The 20966-nt window shown below is 60.8% G+C and overlaps 1 protein-coding gene across 13 annotated transcripts in view; it reads right to left on the bottom strand.

Moving 5' to 3' along the window:
• Positions 1–401: 401 nt before the first annotated feature.
• DOT1L (DOT1 like histone lysine methyltransferase) overlaps positions 402–20966 on the bottom strand; it is a 52615-nt gene continuing 32050 nt past the window's right edge. For 4 of the 13 annotated variants that reach the window (XM_086410300.1, XM_086410298.1, XM_086410303.1 and 1 more), the window contains 21 exons: positions 20326–20405; positions 15788–15856; positions 15249–15355; positions 15008–15049; positions 14143–14253; positions 13822–14056; positions 13277–13390; positions 12509–12600; positions 12009–12110; positions 11420–11557; positions 10747–10872; positions 9673–10139; positions 9368–9500; positions 8922–9068; positions 7736–7865; positions 6710–7287; positions 6416–6621; positions 4341–4405; positions 3058–3972; positions 1789–2404; positions 402–623 (listed from right to left, as the gene is read on the bottom strand). In XM_086410300.1, coding sequence (XP_086266426.1) covers positions 1824–2404; positions 3058–3972; positions 4341–4405; positions 6416–6621; positions 6710–7287; positions 7736–7865; positions 8922–9068; positions 9368–9500; positions 9673–10139; positions 10747–10872; positions 11420–11557; positions 12009–12110; positions 12509–12600; positions 13277–13390; positions 13822–14056; positions 14143–14253; positions 15008–15049; positions 15249–15355; positions 15788–15856; positions 20326–20405 — 4438 coding nt within the window. In that variant the 3' untranslated portion in view covers positions 402–623; positions 1789–1823. Of the gene's footprint in view, positions 624–1788; positions 2405–2703; positions 2940–3057; positions 3973–4340; positions 4406–6415; positions 6622–6709; positions 7288–7735; positions 7866–8921; positions 9069–9367; positions 9501–9672; positions 10140–10746; positions 10873–11419; positions 11558–12008; positions 12111–12508; positions 12601–13276; positions 13391–13821; positions 14057–14142; positions 14254–15007; positions 15050–15248; positions 15356–15787; positions 15857–20325; positions 20406–20966 lie in introns of all 13 variants that reach the window. The other 9 variants (XM_086410299.1, XM_086410304.1, XM_086410308.1 and 6 more) reach the window with 7 other exon arrangements.

Below are 20966 nucleotides of genomic sequence, written 5' to 3'. Positions count from 1 at the left end.
TCAAACAGGTCCCCTCCTCCTCGAGGCACCCTGCTGCAGCCTGGCCACGCTGCCACCATTCCTATGCCAAAGGCGTGATGCGGACCCAGGGGCCGAGCGAGGCCGTTCACAGTGCGAGGCGGGCGGGCCTCCACTCGGAGCTGGGGCCTTTGGTATAGGAAGAGCGTTAGATAAACAGGGCAGGCACCGGGCCTGGCGTCGGCGTTGGTCAACCCCGAGAGTCAGCACCAAGAGCATGGAGGCCGGCCTGCGACGAGATAGCACCGGGCGGCTGGCGGTCCCTGCGGTGGCCAGTCCTCGGGCGGATGGACGTCTTTTACATAGATCCTTTCACATATAGTATCTACATCTCTCAATAGGTTGCCTTTACGGCTTCGGTGGAATAAAATAAGTCAAAGTTGTTTATACTTTTTAAAAAATGATAAATACTTTATCTAAAACTATGGACAGTACAGGCTGGAGCTGGGCCCCAGCGAGCCGTCTCCGCAGGTCTGCGCGGCGCTGATTCACAGTAGAGCCTGTTCTCCGGCCTCGTCCGTCCTCGCCGTCCCATGGGGGGCCCCGCGCCGCCGGCCCAGCCCACCCTTGCATAGTCTCGCGGTTGAGGTAGAAATCCTAGTTACCTGCGGACACGCGTGGGAAAAAAGGCAGCACAGCGTTAGCCCCTTGCCCACACGGCCCGGCGCTGCCCCAGGTCGGGAGCCAGAGCCACCGACGGACAGACGGACCGACAGACGACGCACATGGTGGCCGTAGGACCCCGAGCCACACCCTAGGCCCGTCCCCAGGTCCCCTGTCGGGCAGCGCTCCCAGAGGCCTGTGAGCAGCCTGGCGATAAGCCTACGCGCCCCTGGGAGAGACTGGCCCAGGCAGCAGGGGAGGCAGTGGCCACCATGGGCCTGACCTGGCCTCCATGTGGCTCATCTGCCCTCTCTAGCTCCTGATGGTCAGTGGCCGCTGCACGCTGAGCAGCCCCACCTGGGTTTTTCCAACCACCAAGGCACAGCCCCGGCCCCAGGCCTAAGTAAGGCTGTCTGCAGACCCTGACCAGGAGGCCGTCGGACTCCCGCGGCTGCCCATTCGTTTCCACTTAAACACACGACACGCAGCTGAAGACACAGGCAGATCCTGAGCCCAGCCCTGATGCCCCTTTTCTGCTCCAGACCTCACCCCAGGGATGTGGGTGCGGCACTGGGAGTGGCCGGGCCTCAGTCATACGACAGAACACTGCCCACCCACCAGGCCTTCCTTCCTGTGGCTGCTGCCACATTCACCCTGCCGCCCCTAGGCCCCCGCAGCAGGCCCTTTAGCTAAGGAGCCCACCAAATGACCATGGTCCGAAGGCCTGTAGAGCACTAGGGGCCTTAAATGCATTGAGTTTTCTTAAAACCCTATGAGGCGCATCCAAGCACCAGGCGACAGGCCCAAGAGCGCACAAAAGGCACTGCTGGGCTTCTCCATGGCTCCCACGAACCCACATGGGAGCTGCCCGGGTCCCCAGCGGCCGCACACCCAAGCCCAGGGTGGCAGCAAGCTCAAGCTGGGCTCAACAGGGAGGACACCAGCTCAGTCCTGCTCCTCCTGGCGCCCTCCCTGGGAGACCTAGGGTGCAGGTCCACAGGCAGTGGGACCAGCCACACCCTGGTTCCCTTGCTGCCCTGGATCTCTGCCTTCACGCCTCCTGGTCATGGGAGCACAGCCTTAGCCCCATGACCTTCCAGGAGCCCCGCTGGCCCACCTGTTCTCTGCAAAGGGAAGCACGGCCACCTAGTCGGGCTCTAGCCTTACCTTACAGAATACGAACTGCTAGCTAAGCAAGGTCTTTATCGCGGCTTAACCCCCGCAAGGCGCGCGGCATACGGAGGCGGCATGCCAAGGGAAACCCACACGGCGGGCGGCCCCGTGGAGCTGGCCTGTGGGTTCACGGGCGCGGCCTGGGCCAGGGCCAGCCCAGGCAGGGGCTGGTGGTGCACCGTCAAGGAGGGCCGGGACACCTTGTGCGGGAGGGAGGCGAGCTTGATGGACAGAGAGGCGTTAGCAGGCGGCAGAGAGGCGGCAGAGGAGGCGGGTAAGAAAGCTTGGTTAGCAGGGAGGGATGCGAGGTTCTGCAGAAGCACGGGCTCAGAGTTAGCTGGGAGCAGCGCAGGGGGAGGAGGCAAGGTGGCGTTAGGATGAGGGGGTGCGTGGAGGGTGGGCTGCCCCGGAGGGGGCCGGCCCAGGTGCGGAGGGGGTGGGGGTGGCCTCGGCTCCGCAGAGGACGGGGCCTGAAAGGAAGAGGCCGGGGTGCTGGCCACCGCCTGCAGCGGGGTTAAGCTCAGCGTGGCGCTGCGACATGCAGCCCCACTGCCGAAACTGGCTCCAAACGGATGGGCGGAGGCGGGAGGCACCGCGTGGTTAAAGACACCTGCAAACAGGAGAGAAAAACTCAGCTTCAACAGGCGGGCACCTCCAGCCAAGAGCAGCACGCGGAAAAGGAAGCGACGGCAGCTGCAGCTCCGCGTGCAGGCACAAGTGCAGCGAAGCGCAGGCAGCAGGAGCGCAGGCGGGCCCACCGCTGGCCCTGGACTCCCACCCTACCCCACCCCACCTCAGTGCCACGCGAGCCGGGAGCCTCTGGCTCCCCGTGCTCTGCTCCACCCTGCATGCACGCGGGCCGCGGGCACCACAGCCCCTCGCTCTGTCCCAGCGCCGGCCGCATCGGACCTTCCGGGTGAGCTCGCGGGAGGAAGGAGAGCCCGGTCATGGCACCAGTCCCTCTAAGAATCAGAGGGCGCAGTCAGACCAGAGAGCCCGGCACAGCCGACTCACGCCCGAGTGCTCTGCCCACACGACCGTCACGGCTGCGTTTCGTGAAAAGGAACGAGGTGGCGGGCGCAAAGTGGACCCAAAGGGACACGCGGGCACAGCCTCTCCCCCCTCAGGGGGCCCTGGAAGGGAACCTGCAAACAGCGGTGGTTAAACCCAACAGTCTGGGTGGGCGGCGGAGACAACGTGCGGCCCCCAGCTCGTCCCTCAGCGGGTCCTGTGGGACCAAGTGGCCAGGAGGGCACTGCCTACCTCCAACTGCGCCGCCGGCCACCCCAGAGGAGAAGCTGCCCATGGCGTGCGAGTTGGTCAATCTGGTGGCGGCGGTCGAGACGTGAACCAGGCCGGCGGCGGGCACGGAACTGAACAGGGACTGCAGCACAGATGGGCCCAGGTTGGCCTGTAGCGACATGGGGCCCAGTGCGAACTGTGGCCCGGGGGCGAAGGCGCCCAGGAAGGGGCGGTGGGTCTGCACGGACGGGGCTGCGCCACCTGCCGAGGATGCCGCTGGGGCAAGACCTGGGCCGCTGAGGAGGCCTGCAGGGGGCGCAGTGGCAGCGGCCATGAACAGGTTGTGGCCGTTCTTGACGTCAGGCTCGCGCTCGCGGCCCTTGCCTGCCTTGCTATGCGCTGTGGAGGCCTTGTCCGGGGGTCCGCATGTGGGAAGGCCCCCCTCGCCTTTTGGGCCCAGTCCGTCCAGCTGCCGCTTGTTCACGAAGGGGCCAGACTCTGCAGCGCCACCCTCTTTGCCCCGTGGGCCGGGGAAGCTCAGGGGGGCACCCAGGCCAGCTGCCTCGGGGGCCTTGTGGGAGAGAGAAGCACCATCACTGAAGCTGTGTAAACTGAGGTCAGCTGCTAGGCCCCCGCCCAGGGCGAAGCCGCTGGCAGGAAGGCTACTGGGGCTCAGCCCGCCCGCCCCTGGCAGGGTGCCCGGGAAGCTCTTCCTGGAGTGGGTGGCCAGCTTGGCATCGGCCGCACTGGGCTCCTCCAGGCCAGGCCGGAAAGCGAACAGAGAGTTGTGGCTCAGAGCAGAGGCAGCCTGCAGCGGGCTGTCGGCCGCCTTGGCCAGGCCCAGGTCGGAGATGGGTGAGAAGGTGGACTTCCACTTGCTGCTGTTGACCGGCTCGCTGGCCAGCGGCGCCTTCCTTCCTGCTAGGCTGCCACCTGCTGGGAGAGGCAGTGGCTGAGGCCTGGGGAAGACGCCGCGGATCCCAGACCACCGCCTACTCAGAGTGCCTCCACAGAGAAGGCCCTCTGGAGAGGAAGAGTGGCCTGGCAAGGGTGGGGCTGCCAGAGAAGCTGAGGGCGGCGGGCTACTCAGCGGGAGGAAAGCTGTGTTGACAGGGAGGACTACACACACCCGAGTGAACCAGGTAGCACCAAGGGCGTCCAGCGCATTGCAGGGAAAGGAGCGGGGGAGGTGTGTACTCAGCACAGCCCAGGACAATTCTGGAAGCCCCGTGGGGTCCTCAGGGGCCAGGCAGCAAGCCTAGCATGGGTGCCAAGGACTCAAACGTTGTGCAGGCTGAACTCACCATTTTCCAAGGTTTTTGGCGGAGACTTGCTTTCTAAGGAGATCGTTGCAATTTTTCTCTCAATTCTATCAGAAAAAGAAAAAGAGGATGAGTGTTTGCCATCCACGTGCACACCAGAGCGCTGTGTGTGTACACTGGATTGCCCAGGCGAGCCGTGAGCCAGGGATGTCTGACCTGCCGTCAGGGCCCCTGATAGCGGCTGTGGCAGGGGGACACGGATGAGGGTGGGCCCCGGCAGCGGAGGAGGAATGCCGCTTCCCAACACACAGACACATGCCGGAGCCCCAGGCAGGACTGGCCCCAAGTGGAATGGGCTCTTGAGCCACAGACTGTGTCGTCCACGGAGGGGGATGACATGGTGCTGAGCACGTCATGGCCCCCAGCAAGCTGCACCCAGTGACACAGCGGTGCGGCTTCACATGTCAGGATTCTCAGGGGCCGTCCCAAAGGACCATGACCTCCAGAGACACAGCTCCCAAAATAATCCAGAATTTTCACAACATAATGTTTGTATGTGGAAGAATGAACTCAGACAACACTGGAAACAGCCAACTAAAGAAATACCACAAACACATGGCACACGGGGCCTGTTCAGAACACAGCACTCCTGTGCCCCAATGGGCACCAGGGGCCTGTTCAGAACACAGCACTCCTGTGCCCCAATGGGCACCAGCAGCACAGAGACCACACACCGAGGACCGGAGGACACATCGCAGGCCCCTACCTGGCGAGGAGTCACACAAGAGAACAAACAAAGAGCTCTCATGACTTAGCAGCACAACCCGAATCACACACAGGCCGGGATGTGAACAGACACCTCTCCAAGGAAGAGACAATGTGGAGTGCCGCTGGCCCCTGGGGAGAAGAGGTCGGAACCAGGAGGACACCACCACACACCCATAGACACAGCTCTGCTGCATGGAACACAGACCCAGAAGATAACACACAAGGGCGAGGACGTGGAGAAACTGGCGCCCCGTGCATGGCTGGCAGGAGTGAGATGGGGCAGCCGCTGTGGGAAGTCGGAAGGATCCTCAAAAGTTAAGCACAGACTCACCACGTGATCCAGCAAATTCCACACCTAGGGCCTGTGTGTGCTAATCACTGTTGTGTCCAACTCTTTGTGACCCCATGGACTAGCCCACCAAGCTCCTCTGTCCATGGGATTCTCCAGGCAAGAATACTGGGGTGGGTTGCTATGCCCTCCCCCAGGGGAGCTTCCCAGTCCAGGGACTGAACCCACATCTCTTATGTCTCCTGCACTGGGACGTTCTTTACCACTAGCGCCACTAACCATAAACATGCTTTCAAATAAAAACACACATACGAACATCCAGACCAGCATGATTCACAGTAGCTAAAAACAAAGCAACCCAAGCACCCACGACGGGTAAATACAACGTGGTCCATCCACACAGTGGAATATGATGCAGCTTTTAAAAAGGAGGTTCTGACACCTGCTACAGCCTGGATGAGCCTTGAGGACATGATGCTCAGTAAGAGAAGCCAGACACAGAAAGACACACTCTGATTCCACTCACAGGAGGTCCTAGAAGAGTCAGATCCACAGAGACAGGAAGTAGATGGTGGGGCTAGGGACTGGGGGAGGGGATGGGGAGTCTTTCTGAGGTGATGAAATTGCCCTAAAATTGAGAGTGGTGATGTCTGCACAACCCCATAAATACATCAGAAACCCCTGGATCACACATTTTAAGCAGATGGTATATTATGTGAATTATACCTAACACAGCTGCTGTCAAAGAAAAAAAGAAGGGAAAGAAAGCCCTGTTCCCCATCAGGTGAGTGGACCGGAGCCTGCGCACCCGCTTCTGGCCCTCCCGCCTACTGCCCTCCCTCCTCTCCGCTGACATGTGACACCTACACGTAGGCTGCAGGCTCGGGCTCGGCTTCACCCTGCACATAGGCAGCGAGGTGCTCTCAGAAGCTTTGGGCCCTCGTGGGCTGTTTCTCACACAGTTTAACAATCCCAGATGCGCCCTGAGGACACGGCTGCAGGTCAGCGTGAAGACCTGCAGTCAGGACCGCCCCCAACCCCCCGACTGCAGCCCACTCGCCTGGCACTGCCGGGCTCATCCTCAGAGCCTGGCTCCTCGTCCGAAGTCAGTGGGGAGTAGTGGGCACCATTGGTCTGGCTCAGGGGCTTCTCCTTCTTGAGCACGGGTGGTTGGTCGTTGTCCTGGTAGGGGACGGGTGAGCTCTTTAGAGAGCTCTCAGGGGACGAGATTGCTGTGATCTCCAGGGGCTGGTTGATGTTGCTGACCTGAGGGCCGGGCACACGCATGAGTGCCAGCAGGCCTGGCATGCGCCCTCATCAGCCACCCAGCCCCAGCACGCTGCTCCCGCCTCACCATGGAGTTGAGGTTCAGGGGGGACCCTGAAGACTGCGTGAAAAGCCCAGCGACAGATGGCAAGGCCCGGCGCTTGGGGGACACACTCGAGCTCAGGCTGGGGGTCCCCGCCGATGCCCGCTTCCTCCGGCCCCGCTTGCGGCCGTCTGGCCCATGGCCCTGGCCACCGTCCCCGCGGGCACCCGACGGCAGAGGGCTGTGTTTGCTGGAAGGTGACTGCTTGGCGCTGCTGGCGCCCGCCGAGATGGTGAAGACGATTCTCCTTTTGGCTTCGCTCTCAGGGTCTGAGAAGCTGGCCTCGCAGGGCAGGTCCCCTTTGCCAGAGTCGGGGAGTGGGCCCAGAGCGCCAAGCCGGGGGCTGGAGCAGAGCTGGGGGGCCGGCGAGGCCGAGCCACAGGTGCGTGGCTGCGTCAGCAGGGGTGGGTGCTGCGGGGTGGAGCTGCGGGACCCCACGGTGGCAAAGAGGCTTCCAGAGCTGGAGGACTCGTCCAGGGCTGGGGGCTCGGCTCCAGGGGCGAGGGGTGCCGGGCTGCCGGCCAGGGCCCCACTGATGGCCACCGAGCCGGTGTATGCAAAGCCTGTGGAGGACACGAGGTGGCGGCTCGGCTCTCTGCATGCTTGGCACCCCTGGGCCTTCACTGTGCCCTCCTCCCCACTTCTGGGCCTGCGACATCAGGGGCCTGGAGCTCATGAACATGCTGAGTGGACCCTGGGCACCGCCAGCAGAGATGCCCTACCCACACGAGAGCAGTGGCATTGAGAAGAGTGCTGGAGCTGCCTGCTTCACAGCAGCGACAGGGCCCAACTAGGCGGCAGGCCCCCAGGTGCACAGTTGGCCCCACACAGAAGCCCCATTGGATCTCCCAGAGGACGAGACCCCGCCAACAGAGCCAGCACGGTCCCGGGCCCAGCATGGCTGCCTGACACGAGCTGGGCGGGACCCCAGGGTGCATGCAGCTGAGGGCAGCCCTGATGCAGCTCACACCCCGGCTGGAGGGGCCGGGCCTGGTCTCTGGGAACCCTCACCTGTGGGAGCCAGGGCGAGGCTCTTGCTCCCAGCAGCGTTGCCCCCGGCACCATGGGTGTTAGCAGCCACCTGCTTCTCCAGCGTGGATGAGGACTCTCGGGCCGGTGGCCCAGGGCTGGGTGTGCTTCTCTGCAGAAAGAAGGCGCACACTGTCAGCCAAGCCAGGCACACATCCAGCTGGGGACACACCACAGGACGTCCCCAGGGCCCGAGGCAGCGAGCCCAAGAAGGGCAACGGCCACGCAGGTGAGCCTGGCAGTCAGCCACCAGAAGGCTCTCATAAGGCGAGGTGCAGATGTCTGAGCTCAGGTCTAAATGCCTGGGACAGCAGGGGGGCAGTATCATGACCTGATCTGGCAACCCCACTCCCAGGTGAAGCCAGATACAAACAGCTGTCCACACATGTCCATAGTAGTGTGCTTTAAAACAGCCCCACAGTGCATACAACCCAAACGACCATCCACAGAGGATACACACGTGTCCCTCCACACACTGGACCACCGCTCAGCCACAAAGAGGAGAGAAGCCCGGACACTCGCTACCATGTGGATGGACCCTCAGGACACGAAGCTCAGTGAGAGAGGCAGACACAGGACACACAGGGTGTGATTCCACTGATAGGAAACATCCAGAACAGGCTGAACCACAGACAGAGAGTAGGGTACTGATTGTTAGGGGCTGGGGAGGGTGTACAGGGGTGATGCCGATGGGGTTGGGCCTCCTCTTGGGGCACAGAATGTTCTAGAAGTAGAGCTGGCTGCAAGACTGGTGAACACACCAAAGATGCCTGCACTGAACACCTTAGATGGATGAGTTCTGTGTGAATGACACCTCCATAAACACAAAGCCCTGCCTGCTCTACACAAAGTGTCATTCCCAAGGGCATGTGTATGAGGGAGAACCCAAGCGTGGACTAGAAGGACAAGGGCAGCTTCTACAGAACTGGAAATCTACTCTCTCTCCACTCACAGTCACCACGCACACTCAGATCTAAGATTAAAATTGAAAACCTTACTGGGAATCGGTGCTCTCTTTCTCTCAGGTATTGCGGCACGCTGGAGATATAACTGGGAGCAACTGAACAGAAAGTGACTGGCCCTCAAGGAGAAAGGACAGGCCCGCGGCTCTGCCTGTGCGTGCACACAAGGCCTGGGGCAGCAGGCTGGGGCCAAGGGCCGCACTCACCGCCTTCTCGGCGCGGCTGGGCAGCACCACGCTGGCCAGGGGGATGCTGACGGGCAGCTTGCTGGGCTGCACGGTGCTCAGCGGGATGCTGACGGGCAGGCTGGTGATGGCCTCCCCACTGCTGGCGTAGGCACGCTCCTTCACACCCTGCCGACCAGGACAGTGGCCTCGGGCACTGCCCCGGGGACACCAGGGATTCCAACCAGCCCCCACCCCAACCCGTTCTCCCAACTGGCCAGACACGCCGGTCAGCAGCCTCCACCCACGACTGGCCCACCCTGCTGCTCAACCACCCTCTCCTCCCATCCCCAGGGACTGAGCTCTCTCCCAGCCTCACCTGAAGGCAAGGGTGCAGTTGGGTGGCCATGCTGCCCCCTCCTGCAGGACCTCCTTTGAGACACCCCTCCCCACCCAGTGCCACAGATGCTCTCAGAGAGCAGCCTCACCTTCTCGGGGCCCTTCTCTCCCATCTGTAAAGCCATGGGGGATGAAGGTCGGGGGTCTTGTGGGCTCAGCTTGATGCCATTAGTGATGCCAGGGCTCTGGTAAGGGAGCCCATTCTCCTTGGCATGCTCGGCTCTAGAAACAAGGCGTGTCCTCGGTCACTCTGGGGAACCCCGCCACGGCTACAGCTTTGTGTTCAGAGCTAACAGCCCTGGCCTAGCAAACCCCCGATTCTCTTCCAAACTGACGATCCCCAGCTCAGAAGACCCGCGGGGCCTGTACAGCAGTGACGCTGGCCTGTACTCACCGTGGGTGCAGCTCACTGGCAGCTGCCTTGCCACTGGCCGCGTGGTCCTGGCTCAGGTGGCGCCGCAGCACCAGCTTGGCAGGGGATAGCCTGGTGTAGTCAGGCAGGGCCAGGCTGGACAGCTTCTCTAGCCGTGGCCGGCCGCTGTGGCTAGGGGTGCAGGGCACGACCTCCTGGTCTAGCGGGGAGGCCAGGTACTGGGGGGTGTTCTGCTTGGGCGAGGGCCGACCCAGTGCGCTGCAGAGCTCATAGCCGGCTGCGTGGCCATTCATAGAGAGCTCGGGGCTCAAGCTGCTGAAGGGCGGCAGGGAGAAGCGGGCGCAGTCCAGCTCCAAGTGCAGCCGGCTAGGCTCAGCCTCTGGCTTCCCACGAAGCTGCAGAGCCAGTGCCTCATCAGGCGGCACGCAGGACTTGAGCTGCAGCAACTCCTGCTGCCGCTGGCTCTTCTCCAGCTCCACGATGCTGATCTGTGGGATGACCGGGGGGGTGTCAGGCCCGCCCAGCCCCAAGCCCAACACCCCGCCAGCCAGGACCGTCCAGGAGAGAGGAGGATGTGGCTGGTAAGCTGACAGGTGAATAAGCGTCAAGTGGGGTGCAGGTGCACAGAGGTGGTAAGAGGCCCAGGCTCCGTGGCTACCATGGCTACTGCCAGGGTAAGACATCAGGACAGAAGCTGTCCTGGGCGGGCTGGGGCTTGAGGAATCGCATGTTTGGCTTTTCCCCACAATAAACAGGCCGCTTCTTGATTCTCAATTACAGAGGAGGGTCAGAACCCAGAGCATCCTCCCACAGGCCCCACCACACACAGGCTTGGGCAATAAACATCATTTCTGTGACACACGGGCTGTGACCTTGCAGAAAGCTGCTCTGGGGAGATGTGTGCTCAGGACACATCCTCAAAAGGATCTCAGTGGACACCAGTTCATCGTGAGTGCTCTGTGGTCAGAGATCCCTCAAAAGAGTCCCAGGGTCTGGTGCTGGGAGCTGCAGTCGAGGGGAAGACATCTCTGCAGGTGGGCCAGGGAGTGGGGAAGGCAGCAATGGGGGAGGCTCCAATCCCCAGCCCAGCCTCACCTGCAGCTCCAGGCAGTGCCTCTGCTTCTCTGAGATCTGGCTCTTCAGGGCCTGCTTCTCCTTCAGCAGATTCTCCAGCGACAGCGTGGACCAGTCCAGCTTCAGCTCCTCGCATCGTGCCTTGAGCTGTGGGGAGGGTGTTGGGCTGTGAGTCCTGGCGGGCAGCCCCCACCCAGGTATGCACAGCTGGGGGAGGTTGGGAGGGGCTCCGGTGGACGGCTCCTACCCAGGGGTGCCTGCAGTGGGAGATGGGGAGGAGCCTCTGGGTGCACAGCTGGGGCACGGAGGAGCAGGAGTCTGCTGCCCAACCCCAAGCCCGCACCCTCGAAGCACAGAGCAGAGCTGCTTCTGGAGGTGGGGCTGAGAAGATGGGTCCCCAAGAAGGATACCCTGCAGGAGCAAGTGAGGGACATCCGGGAGAGGAGACAGGGCGCTCCCAGCAGGTGAGGCCCAGTACACGGGGGGATGTGGGCTCAGGGTCCCTGGGCTGTAGGTGGGAGTAGGGCTGAGGGTGCCCTGGCAGTGAAGATCAGAGCCCGAGTCTGAGATGTGCCAGGTGCCCTAAGAGCATCCTGACGGTGGACAAGGGCAAGGAGGGGTCCCGCCCAGCCCTTAGAGCATCCTGACGGTGGACAGGGACAAGGAGGGGTCCTGCCCAGACCGGGCTGCTCACCAGCCTCAGGCTCTGGCTCCTCAGCTCCCAGTTGCCCTTCTCCAGCTGCTCCGTCTGCTCCCTCAACTGCTGGTTGTGAGCCGAGATCTCCTTCTGCGCTTGGATCAGGTCGTTGTAGGTCAGCGCCTTCACTCCCAGCTGAGGACACACCACGGCCCAGGTGGGCACTCACGGGGCCATGTGCAGACCTTCCCTCGTTTTCTTTGATGCGGACCACTTTTAAAGATTTTACTGAACTTGTTACAATATTCCTTCTATTTTATGTTTTTGGTTTTTTGGCCGCAAGGCATTCGAGATCTTAGTTCCCTGCTCAGGGATCAAAACCATGGCCCCTGCACTGGAGGGCAAAGTCTCAACCACTGAACCCTAGGCAGTCCCGGGAGCTGCCCTCTGACCGCCCCAGGCTCCAGGCCTCCTGTGAGGGAGACTTTCAGAGTCAGAAGCACTGGAAGGGCAACAGTTCACCTGGATATCAGCTGTCTGGGCTGGGGTCCCGCCCCCCTCACCTGCCTGCCCACCCGCCTGCCCATAGCTCAGCACTGGGGGTCATGTGCAAGGCCCCCCGGTAGCCAGGCAGGGACCAGTCTACCTCGTCCAGTTTCTGCTGGAAGAGCCTCTTGATCTCCTCCTTCTGAGCTTGGCAGTGGCCAAATAGCTGCTGCGCTGCGCCTAGCAACCGGGCATTCTTCTCCTGCAGGGCAAGGCCGATGAGCGCAAGGACCATGGCAGGGGCGAGGTGGGGGAAAACGCAAGCAGACTGGCCAGACCCCCATAAGGGCTTCACCCCAGAACGTGGTGCCATATAGCGATGGCTTGAGGTCCTGTTTATGAGGATCACGGAACCTTATGCTGCCCACCCTCCAGAGAGCCATGCCCACGCTGGGCCTGACTGAGGCTGCGGGGGACACGTCCAGGCTGAGGGCCCCCTAGATGCCTCTCAGCATGGGGGACACTGTCCCCAGATGAGGACGCCTCAGCCATCGCAGCAGGGCCCGGGCCAGCTGCAACCATGGGGCCATCGGGCCCTGAGGTGGGGGATGAGTGGCCCCCAGCCTCCCGGGAACTTGGCTGGCAGCACGGGGGCCGCACCTTCTCCTGGTCCAGGAGCTGCTGCAGGCTGGCCTTGTACTGAGGGGTCTTCGTGTATGCCAGGAACTGTAGGTACTGAATCCTGAAGGACTCTGCAAGGAGAGAACGGACTGGATGTCAACACAGGAAGCTTCCCGCCGAGGCTCAAGGCAGGGGTCGGGTTCATGAACACATGCAGGCCCCAAAGGGTTTTGGTGGGGCCGGAGCTCTGCCCCCACCTGGGGTCGCCCCCTCCTGGGGCCCCTCGAAGCTCCTGCCATCACCAGCCCATGTTTCCTTTCTCCCACACGTGTGGCTCTGGTTGGCTAATCTGCCAGTTTTCTTGGTAAACATACGCTACTGCTGTTGAGAAAACTAATAGCTCCCAAGGTTGTAAAGGGTTTCCTTCACCCAGCTTCTAGAGCTGAGTGATCTCAACGCAGCCCACCCTTGCCCACGAGTGTGAGCTCAAGTTGGCAGAACAGGGTCTGATCCCGCGGGATCTCAGCACCATGGACACGGAGGCCATCGTCTAGAGGGGTGGAGCTGCCTCCCTGGCCCACTCACTCAATGCCAGGAGCCCCCAGGGTGGCCCAGTGTTCCCTGGGGCAGAACCTTAGCCTCAGACCACCACACGGGCCCTGGTGATCCCAGAACCCAGGAGTCCCCTGGCAGGATGAGCCCGAGCCCTGGAGGTGGTGTGCTCGGCTGCACAGCATGGGGTTCCTGTCGGGATGTAGACCAGCTGCTGCTCACCCTCCCTGACCCATGGGCCCGGCTGGTGCTCACCTAGCAGCCTGTGCAGTGCGGGCGGGGTGGGTGCCAGCAGCAGCTGCTCGGGGGTAGGCCGCTGCACGCTGGGAGGTAGCTGGTAGAATGGGCTGTGAGGTGGCCTGTGCGCGTCTGCGGGGACACAGCAGTGGTCACAACTCCATAAATGGGGCCTGGAAGGCCACTACAGAGCCCCCAGTGCCCCAACAACAGGACTCAACACAATTCCCACAGCCCCAACCACCAGATGCTGAGCTGTACATGCTCGTGACCTGGCCACTCACTCTGAGCCAAGCCTCCTGCCAGGACCAGGAGTGTGGGAAGCCAAGGCCCTAGGACCTGCTCCCGGGCAGATGGCTGGGTCCTCATGGCTGGGTCAAGCTGACCACACTAATGGCCCAGGGGACCCCGGAGGTGGTTCCTCCCTCAGGTGGAACCTCCCTCAGGAAGGCTGAGCTTGGGCGTACCCACGCAGCACGCCCACGACAGTGGCACAGCAGCTTCTGCCCGAGGACCCCACGGCACTCACTCCCGGAATCCCACAGCACGGGGGCGGGGCTCACCCTGCGGCAAGGGGGAGGCCGCTCGTGACGCAGTCTGGGCGTGCAGCAGGTCCAGTGAGCTCTGGGTCTTCTTGGGCTTGCGCTCGGGGTTGGTGGCACTCATCTTCTTGGGGCGCCCACGCTTCCGACCCACCATCTTCCGGCCCTTCTTGTTCAGCTTCTTCTTCCGGGCCTTGGAGGGAGATGGCTTCTTGACAGTGGCCGTCCCGGCTTTCTCCTCCTCAGCACCAGAGTCCTGGTGGAAACCCACATGAAGGACTGGCCAGAGGTGTGGGCTCTGAGAGCAGCCTGGCTCCCTCCCCGACCAGAGTGGGGGCTCACCACGGGGGTGTCCGCCTGCACAGCTGCCTTGCTCTCGGGCACCTTGGTGGGCGTGGTTGTGTTGCTCTTGTTCTCCCGCTGCTGCCGGCGCCGAGCTGCCTCTTGTTCCTCCTGGTGGGCAGGCAGGGGGCATCTCCTGAAGTTCAGGCACTGAGGGGACCCCCCCTGCCTCCAGGGGCCCCACAGCTCAGGCTCCCAGGGGTGGTCAGCCAGGTTCTGCTCATCTGCACCCTTGATGATGGTGCAAGGAAAAACAACACCCACACCCCGTCTCTGCCAGGACCCCAGCGGCCTTCAGATCACAAGGAAAAGTTATTGAAGGCAGAGCCTGGGTGCAGAGTGAGGAGCTGCTGGACGGCCTGGCCTGGCCTCCCTGAGGTCCCCACAGCTGCTTCCCCACTTGGGGGTGCTCTGTCCATGAAGAGGACTGAGGGACACCCTGGGTCACCAGCAGGGAGTATAGTGCTGCCCATGAAGCCATTCTGTCTTGGATGGGGTGGTAGTCCCCACACTGTGACCTGAGGTCCTATCATGGTAGGAGGGGCCCGGGTTGGGGGCTCCTCCAGGCTCACAGGCTCGTCTGAGCCTCCAAAGAGAAAGATGCTGGGACACTGGGACACACATCCCACAAGGTTCAGGGACAAACTGACAGAGACCAAGGGGCAGCAAAACGTTTTAAAATGTTAACTATTTTCAACCTATTATCAACCTATTTTCCCCCAAATTGTTGAAACTGCTCAAGTCAAAGCTGTCACAGCCAGGGGCCCCTGGTGCCCAGGCCCGAATCCAGACCCTCAGACCGGTCCCTTGGGCCCTGGTCAGCAGCAACCAGGCTTGTAGGTCAAGGGCAAACAGACAAACTTACCCTGAGTTTTGGATTTTTTAGACTAGAAAAATAGTTTTCAAGCTAAAAATGGAAAAGAAAAAGTTTCATTAGCGGTGGAAAATCCTGCAAGATGAAAGCCATATTCCAGACCCACCAATCCCAGGCAGTGACGTGCCCAGGGAAAACACGCCGGACCCCGGTGGTCCGGGTGGGAGTACAACCTCTGCCCCCACCCCAGGTTAGCTGAGAGGCAGGGCAGGGGCGCTCGGGCACCACTCACTATGGTGCGGTCGATGGTGTGCAGGTAGTAGGAGACCGGCTTCCCCGTCCATGACACCGAGCCTTTTAGCGGCGACAGCTCCACGACGCGCATGATGGTGCCGATGTCTGTGCACAATGGGCCCATGGGTCAGGGGACGCCTGGGAGTCCCAACCACCAGCCTGGGAGGTGCCCATGGCCCTCCCTCCCCCAGGCCCTCAGCCGAGGATGAGGGTGGGGACAAGCCCGCAGCGTGGGCTCTGAAAGTCTCAGAGTCCAATGAGACAGCCAGGGTGGCTGCAAGGATGCCCAGGCCCTGTACATGCCCCCAAGGGGCGCTGTCACTCTCCCATGGGACCCGAGACTCTCACCCCTATAGCCCTGACCAGGGCTATGTCTGGGGACATCAGGGGCTGTCACATGGGGGATCCTGCATGGAGTGAGTGGAGCTGGGCCCAAGATGCCCCCAGGTCACCTCTGCTGGCGGGGATCCTGCTTTAAGTCGCTGCAGGTGCTGACAATCAGACATGTTAAGAATCTGGCAACACAAGCGTTCTTACCACTCAAGTTTCTACTGTTTATTCTGAAGTTCAGAGGCGCAAAGGGCTTCGAGGACACGATTCTGCCACCTGGAAAACAGAGAGGGATCAGCGCCGCCCTGAGGACACCAGCATGCGATGCAAACAAGAGCCTGATGACATCAGAGCAGAGGGGTGCAAAAGCGTCCACAAAAAGAGCCCCGGCACCCAGAAGCGAGGACACACTGTGAGTCAGTCATCTGCTCCCAGTGACAGCCAAACTAAGCGGCATCTGAGTGCCCTGGCCTGGAGCACTCACTGCCTTCCTGCAAAGGTGCTCACAGCCCCACGGCCCTGGGGCTCGGGGTGGGCCAGCTGGGGTCCTCCACACTGTCTGCACTATGCAGCTGAGCCAGACCAGAACCAGCCCTGAACCATACTAACAGACAAAGCCTGAGGGAGACCTGGGCCCTGACCCACACAGACAGAACTTGAGGAGAAGCGGGTCCTGATCCACACAAACAGAACCTGAGGAGAACCAGGTCCTGATCCACACAGACAGAACCTGAGGAGAACCGGGTCCTGATCCACACAGACAGGATCTGAGGAGAACCAGATCCTGATCCAGACAGACAGAACATGAGGAGAATGGGCCCTGATCCACACAGACAGGATCTGAGGAGAACCGGATCCTGATCCACACAGACAGAACATGAGGAGATTTGGGTCCTGATCCACACAGACAGAACATGAGGAGAACCGGGTCCTGATCCACACAGACAGAACCCGAGGAGAACCGGGTCCTGATCCACACAGACAGAACCCGAGGAGAACCGGATCCTGATCCACACAGACAGAACCCGAGGAGAACCAGGTCCTGATCCACACAGACAGGACCCGAGGAGAACCGGATCCTGATCCACACAGACAGGACCCGAGGAGAACCGGGTCCTGATCCACACAGACAGGATCTGAGGAGAACCAGATCCTGATCCAGACAGAACATGAGGAGATCCGGGTCCTGATCCACACAGACAGAACATGAGGAGAACCGGGTCCTGATCCACACAGACAGAACCCGAGGAGAACCGGGTCCTGATCCACACAGACAGAACCCGAGGAGAACCGGATCCTGATCCACACAGACAGAACCCGAGGAGAACCAGGTCCTGATCCACACAGACAGGACCCGAGGAGAACCGGATCCTGATCCACACAGACAGGACCCGAGGAGAACTGGGCTCTGATCCACACAGACAGAACCCAAGGAGAACCGGGTCCTGATCCACATAGAGAGAACCCAAGGAGAACCGGATCCTGATCTACACAGACAGGATCTGAGAAGAACTGGGTCCTGATCCACACAGACAGAACCCGAGGAGAACTGGGCCCTGATCCACACAGAACCCGAGGAGAACCGGGCCCTGATCCACACAGACAGAACTTGAGGAGAACCGGGCCCTGATCCACACAGACAGAACATGAGGAGAACTGGGTCCTGATCCACACAGACAGAACATGAGGAAAACCGGACGCTGATTCACACAGACAGGATCTAAGGAGAACAAGGCCCTGATCCAGAGAGACAGAACCCGAGGAGAACCGGGCCCTGATCCACACAGACAGAACCCGAGGAGAATCAGGGGTTGACCCCACACAGCGATAATGGGAATGGTTCAAGTCAGAAATGGCTACACAGCAAAGTTTTTCCAGTGAAGTCCTGGCATGCGTGCAAATCACTGCAGAGGAAAGAATAAACCACAAGGACTAGAAGCCTATGCAGAGAGATCACTGTGACTGGTGATGTTACCTTCAGAGTACAAAAGCTTCCCCCTACCCTGTATGAAACGCTGTCTCTAAATGCATCAATGCAAGAAGGACTGAAACTGTCCAGTGTAAGAAATAAAGAACCAAGAATAAATGTCAAAGAGCAGCTTCCCTGATGGCTCAGTTTTTAAGAATCTGCCTGTCAACTCAGGCGACATGGGTTCAATCCCTGGTCCACGAGGAACCCAAGTGCCACGGAGCAACTAAGCCCATGTACCACAACTACTGAGCATGTGCTCTAGAGCCAGTGCTCTGCAACAAGAGAATCCAAAGCATTGAGAAGCCTGCACAGCACAACTAGAAATTAGCCCCCGCTGGCCACAATTAGAGAAAAGTCTGTGCAGCAGAAAAGACTCAACACGGACAAAATACATAAACTTACCAAAAAGAAGTGAAAGAAATATGTTACCAGGAAAGTGGAGTGGTCAGGATGAGCCCCTCAGCACATGCTCACATGCTCCTGACTGTCCAGGCACAAAGAGCACCCCAGCAGCAGCCTGGCCTCTGGCACCCCGTGGGGAGGCGGTGATGACAGGTCCCTGGCCAGCTGGGTGCACATTTAAGCAGCCACTGTGGCCAGAGTCTGGGGGCTCCCCCAGGCATCGTGGGGGCGTCTGAAGAGCAGGGCCGGGGAGTGGGAGGGAGTAAAGCCCACACGTTCCAGGATGCTTTAATTAGAAAGCCCAAGCAAGTTTTCAGGGCTAACAGGATATGCTGAGAGGACTTTTGTGGGCATGTCACTGCAGGGCCACAGATTCCAGGTGACAGGAGGGCCTGGTAGGCAGTCCCACTCCCACCAGGGGCCAGGAGCCAAGCATGTGTGACACCCGAGAACTCAGGACATGGGGTGCAGAGGGCAAGATTAAGCAGACCATGAGGAACCAGTGCACCCCAGGTGACATTCCATAAGACAACGATTCAGGATGCCCAGTGGGCAGTGTCCAAATGGAGGGGCTGTGCCCCGAGGCCCAAAGGCTACAAAGTGGGACCCCACAGCCAGATAGATGCCTGGGCCAGCTAGGAGGATGGCAAATCAAGCTCTTCTCTGGGTGGAGCCTGGGGCTGGGGGAAGGCACTCACTCCCATAAACCATCAGGAGCGACCCCTGCCGCACGCTCAGGCTTGTCCTCACCTGCACACGCATGCAAACACATGCAGCTGGCAGTGCTGAGGGCAGCTGGAAACTGCTTCTACGCTGGGTGATCTTTTCAACTCTCTGTCCGCTTGACATGTTTCATGATGAAACATGGAGGACCTACCCTGCTTCTCTCCCAGCCACGGACCTCAGGAAGACATGGGGGTCTCCCTGGAGCCTCGGGGACAGGGACGTAGGGGATGAGGGAGGCAGGGCAGGGTGCCCGCCCGTGTGAGGCGAGGCCTCCCTCCAGGACAGGGGACTCCTGCTGTCCTGGGTCACGACTGGAAAAGCTCTTCCATCCCCACTTCCTGAACATGCCAGACCTGCTCTCCTACCCTGAGCCAGAGCTCAACTCCCCAGGGACCCAGCGGTGGTGATGAGAATACAAATGAACATCAGTCCTCATGGGTGTGATGCTCCACAGGCACCAGGATGCCCTGGGCACCGTGAAGGGATGCCCCATGGACTGCTGCACCTGAGCATCGCAAGACCATGATGCAGCTGCATCCCTGCTCCCTGTACCTTCAGTGGTCTGGAGGCTTCTCAGTCCCCACTTGGGGACAGCCCTGCTCAGGTTTGCCATAGACTGGAGGAGGCACTTGGGACACAAGAAGATCCAACAACCTGGCGTTTCCGAAGGGTGGCAAGGGGAGAGGAAGAGGTTGGGGAAAGGAGGGAGGGGAGTCCAGTGAGGTTAGCAGAGTCAGAAGCAAGAACTCGGCCTCAGCACCTTCCTCTCGGCCTCCATGTGGACTGTCAAGATCCCCCATGAGCTTCTAACCAGACACCATCAACACTCCCTCCATAAAACCACCCATGTTGCCCCAAGTCTGCACACTTTCACACACACAGGGAGCACACACCCTTCCTAAAGACTACATGAACTCTGACTCAGAATCAGAATGGAAGCTCAGCTTTCAAGCTCTCATGATCTCTCCCTCCAGAGCTGTGCCCAGCAGCCCAGCAGCCCCACAGCGATTCTGAGACTCAGAACTAGAGAGGTGAGGTCCCCTCCTGGGCGCATCTGGTTTCACCCGGCCTTGGGACAGAGAGTAACAGAGAGGGGGGAAGTGGCGGGGGGCTCCAGCCAGGCCTCAAGGGTCCAGACACGAGAAAGGCCTGAGCCAAGTCAAAGGGCTGGTCTGGGCAGCCCCAGCACCCCCAGGCTGAACTTCCACTTGGTCAAGTTCCAATATGAGACACACAGTTAAGTGCCCAGGACATCCTTGAACTAAGAAGTTACGCACTGTCCACGGGAAACCCAGATGATGTGGACAGCCTGCAACTCCCCTGCTAACCAGGTCCCCACCTGTTTCCCAGGCAGCTGCAAGCTCTGGCCTAAGCAGTGGTGGGGTCTGCTCTGTTCACTGCACATGCTGAGCTGGGAGGCACCCTGCCAGCAACCTAGGTGACATCAAGAAGGACAGACAAACCCCTCCCTCCCGCCCCCGAGGCCTTCCCACTGGGGCTGGATCAGAGGATGCTAGTCAGGACCCCAGCATACGTGATGAAGGCCTCTGCTACATGGCCCAAGCAGGACGGACACGGGACAGACGTGGGACGGACGTAGGATGGATGCAGAACGGACGCGCAGAGCAGGAGAGGGATACATTACCTTCCTTCATGTTTGCAAACCGCTCCTTCAGCTGGTGATCCACCTCAGGACCAAAGGCAAAGTTATTCACAAATACAACACTGCAAAACAATGCTCCAGTTGAGTGCCGGGTTCTGCGTGCACACGCACAGAGCTGCAGCGCCTCCACCGCAGCGCTGTCCGCACCTCCTCCGCAGCGGGGGCACGGGCTCAGGACCCACGGGGTGTGACGGCTGCCCTGGGTGCCGCCAACACAGACCCTGCAGCCAGGTCCCATGACAAGCAGGCTGCTGGCTCCCTGGGGAAGGCCTGCACCGACACGGGCATCCCTGAGGCTGGTGCACGGGCAGTACAAGCTGGGCCACATGAGCACACAGGGGTGAGGCTGCCTGGGCAGGAAGGCAGCACAGACCCATTGAGCTACACTTGGAAGGGAGCCCACCACCTGAGGGCCCAGCACAAAGTTTTTCTGAGGCGGGGCCTGGCCCAGGCTTCCCGTTTTTCCCATGTTCTCTGGCGTCTGAGGGCCTGAGAAGCTCTGTCTGCAGATGACCACCAGGCAGTCGGGGGCTCCTGCCCCACCCAGGGTCCCCCATCCCTTGGCCATCCTCTGTCCCCCGGCTCCTGTCCACATGGGGGATCCCCCCCAACCTGGGTTTCCC

Source organism: Bos grunniens, chromosome 7 (genome assembly GCF_055505025.1).
Source record: "Bos grunniens cultivar Pamir isolate PY7600 chromosome 7, Bosgru_T2T1.0, whole genome shotgun sequence".
Classification (NCBI taxonomy): Eukaryota; Metazoa; Chordata; class Mammalia; order Artiodactyla; family Bovidae; genus Bos; species Bos grunniens.
Note: the sequence above shows the minus strand (reverse complement) of the source record. Positions and strands in the feature narration are given on the sequence as shown.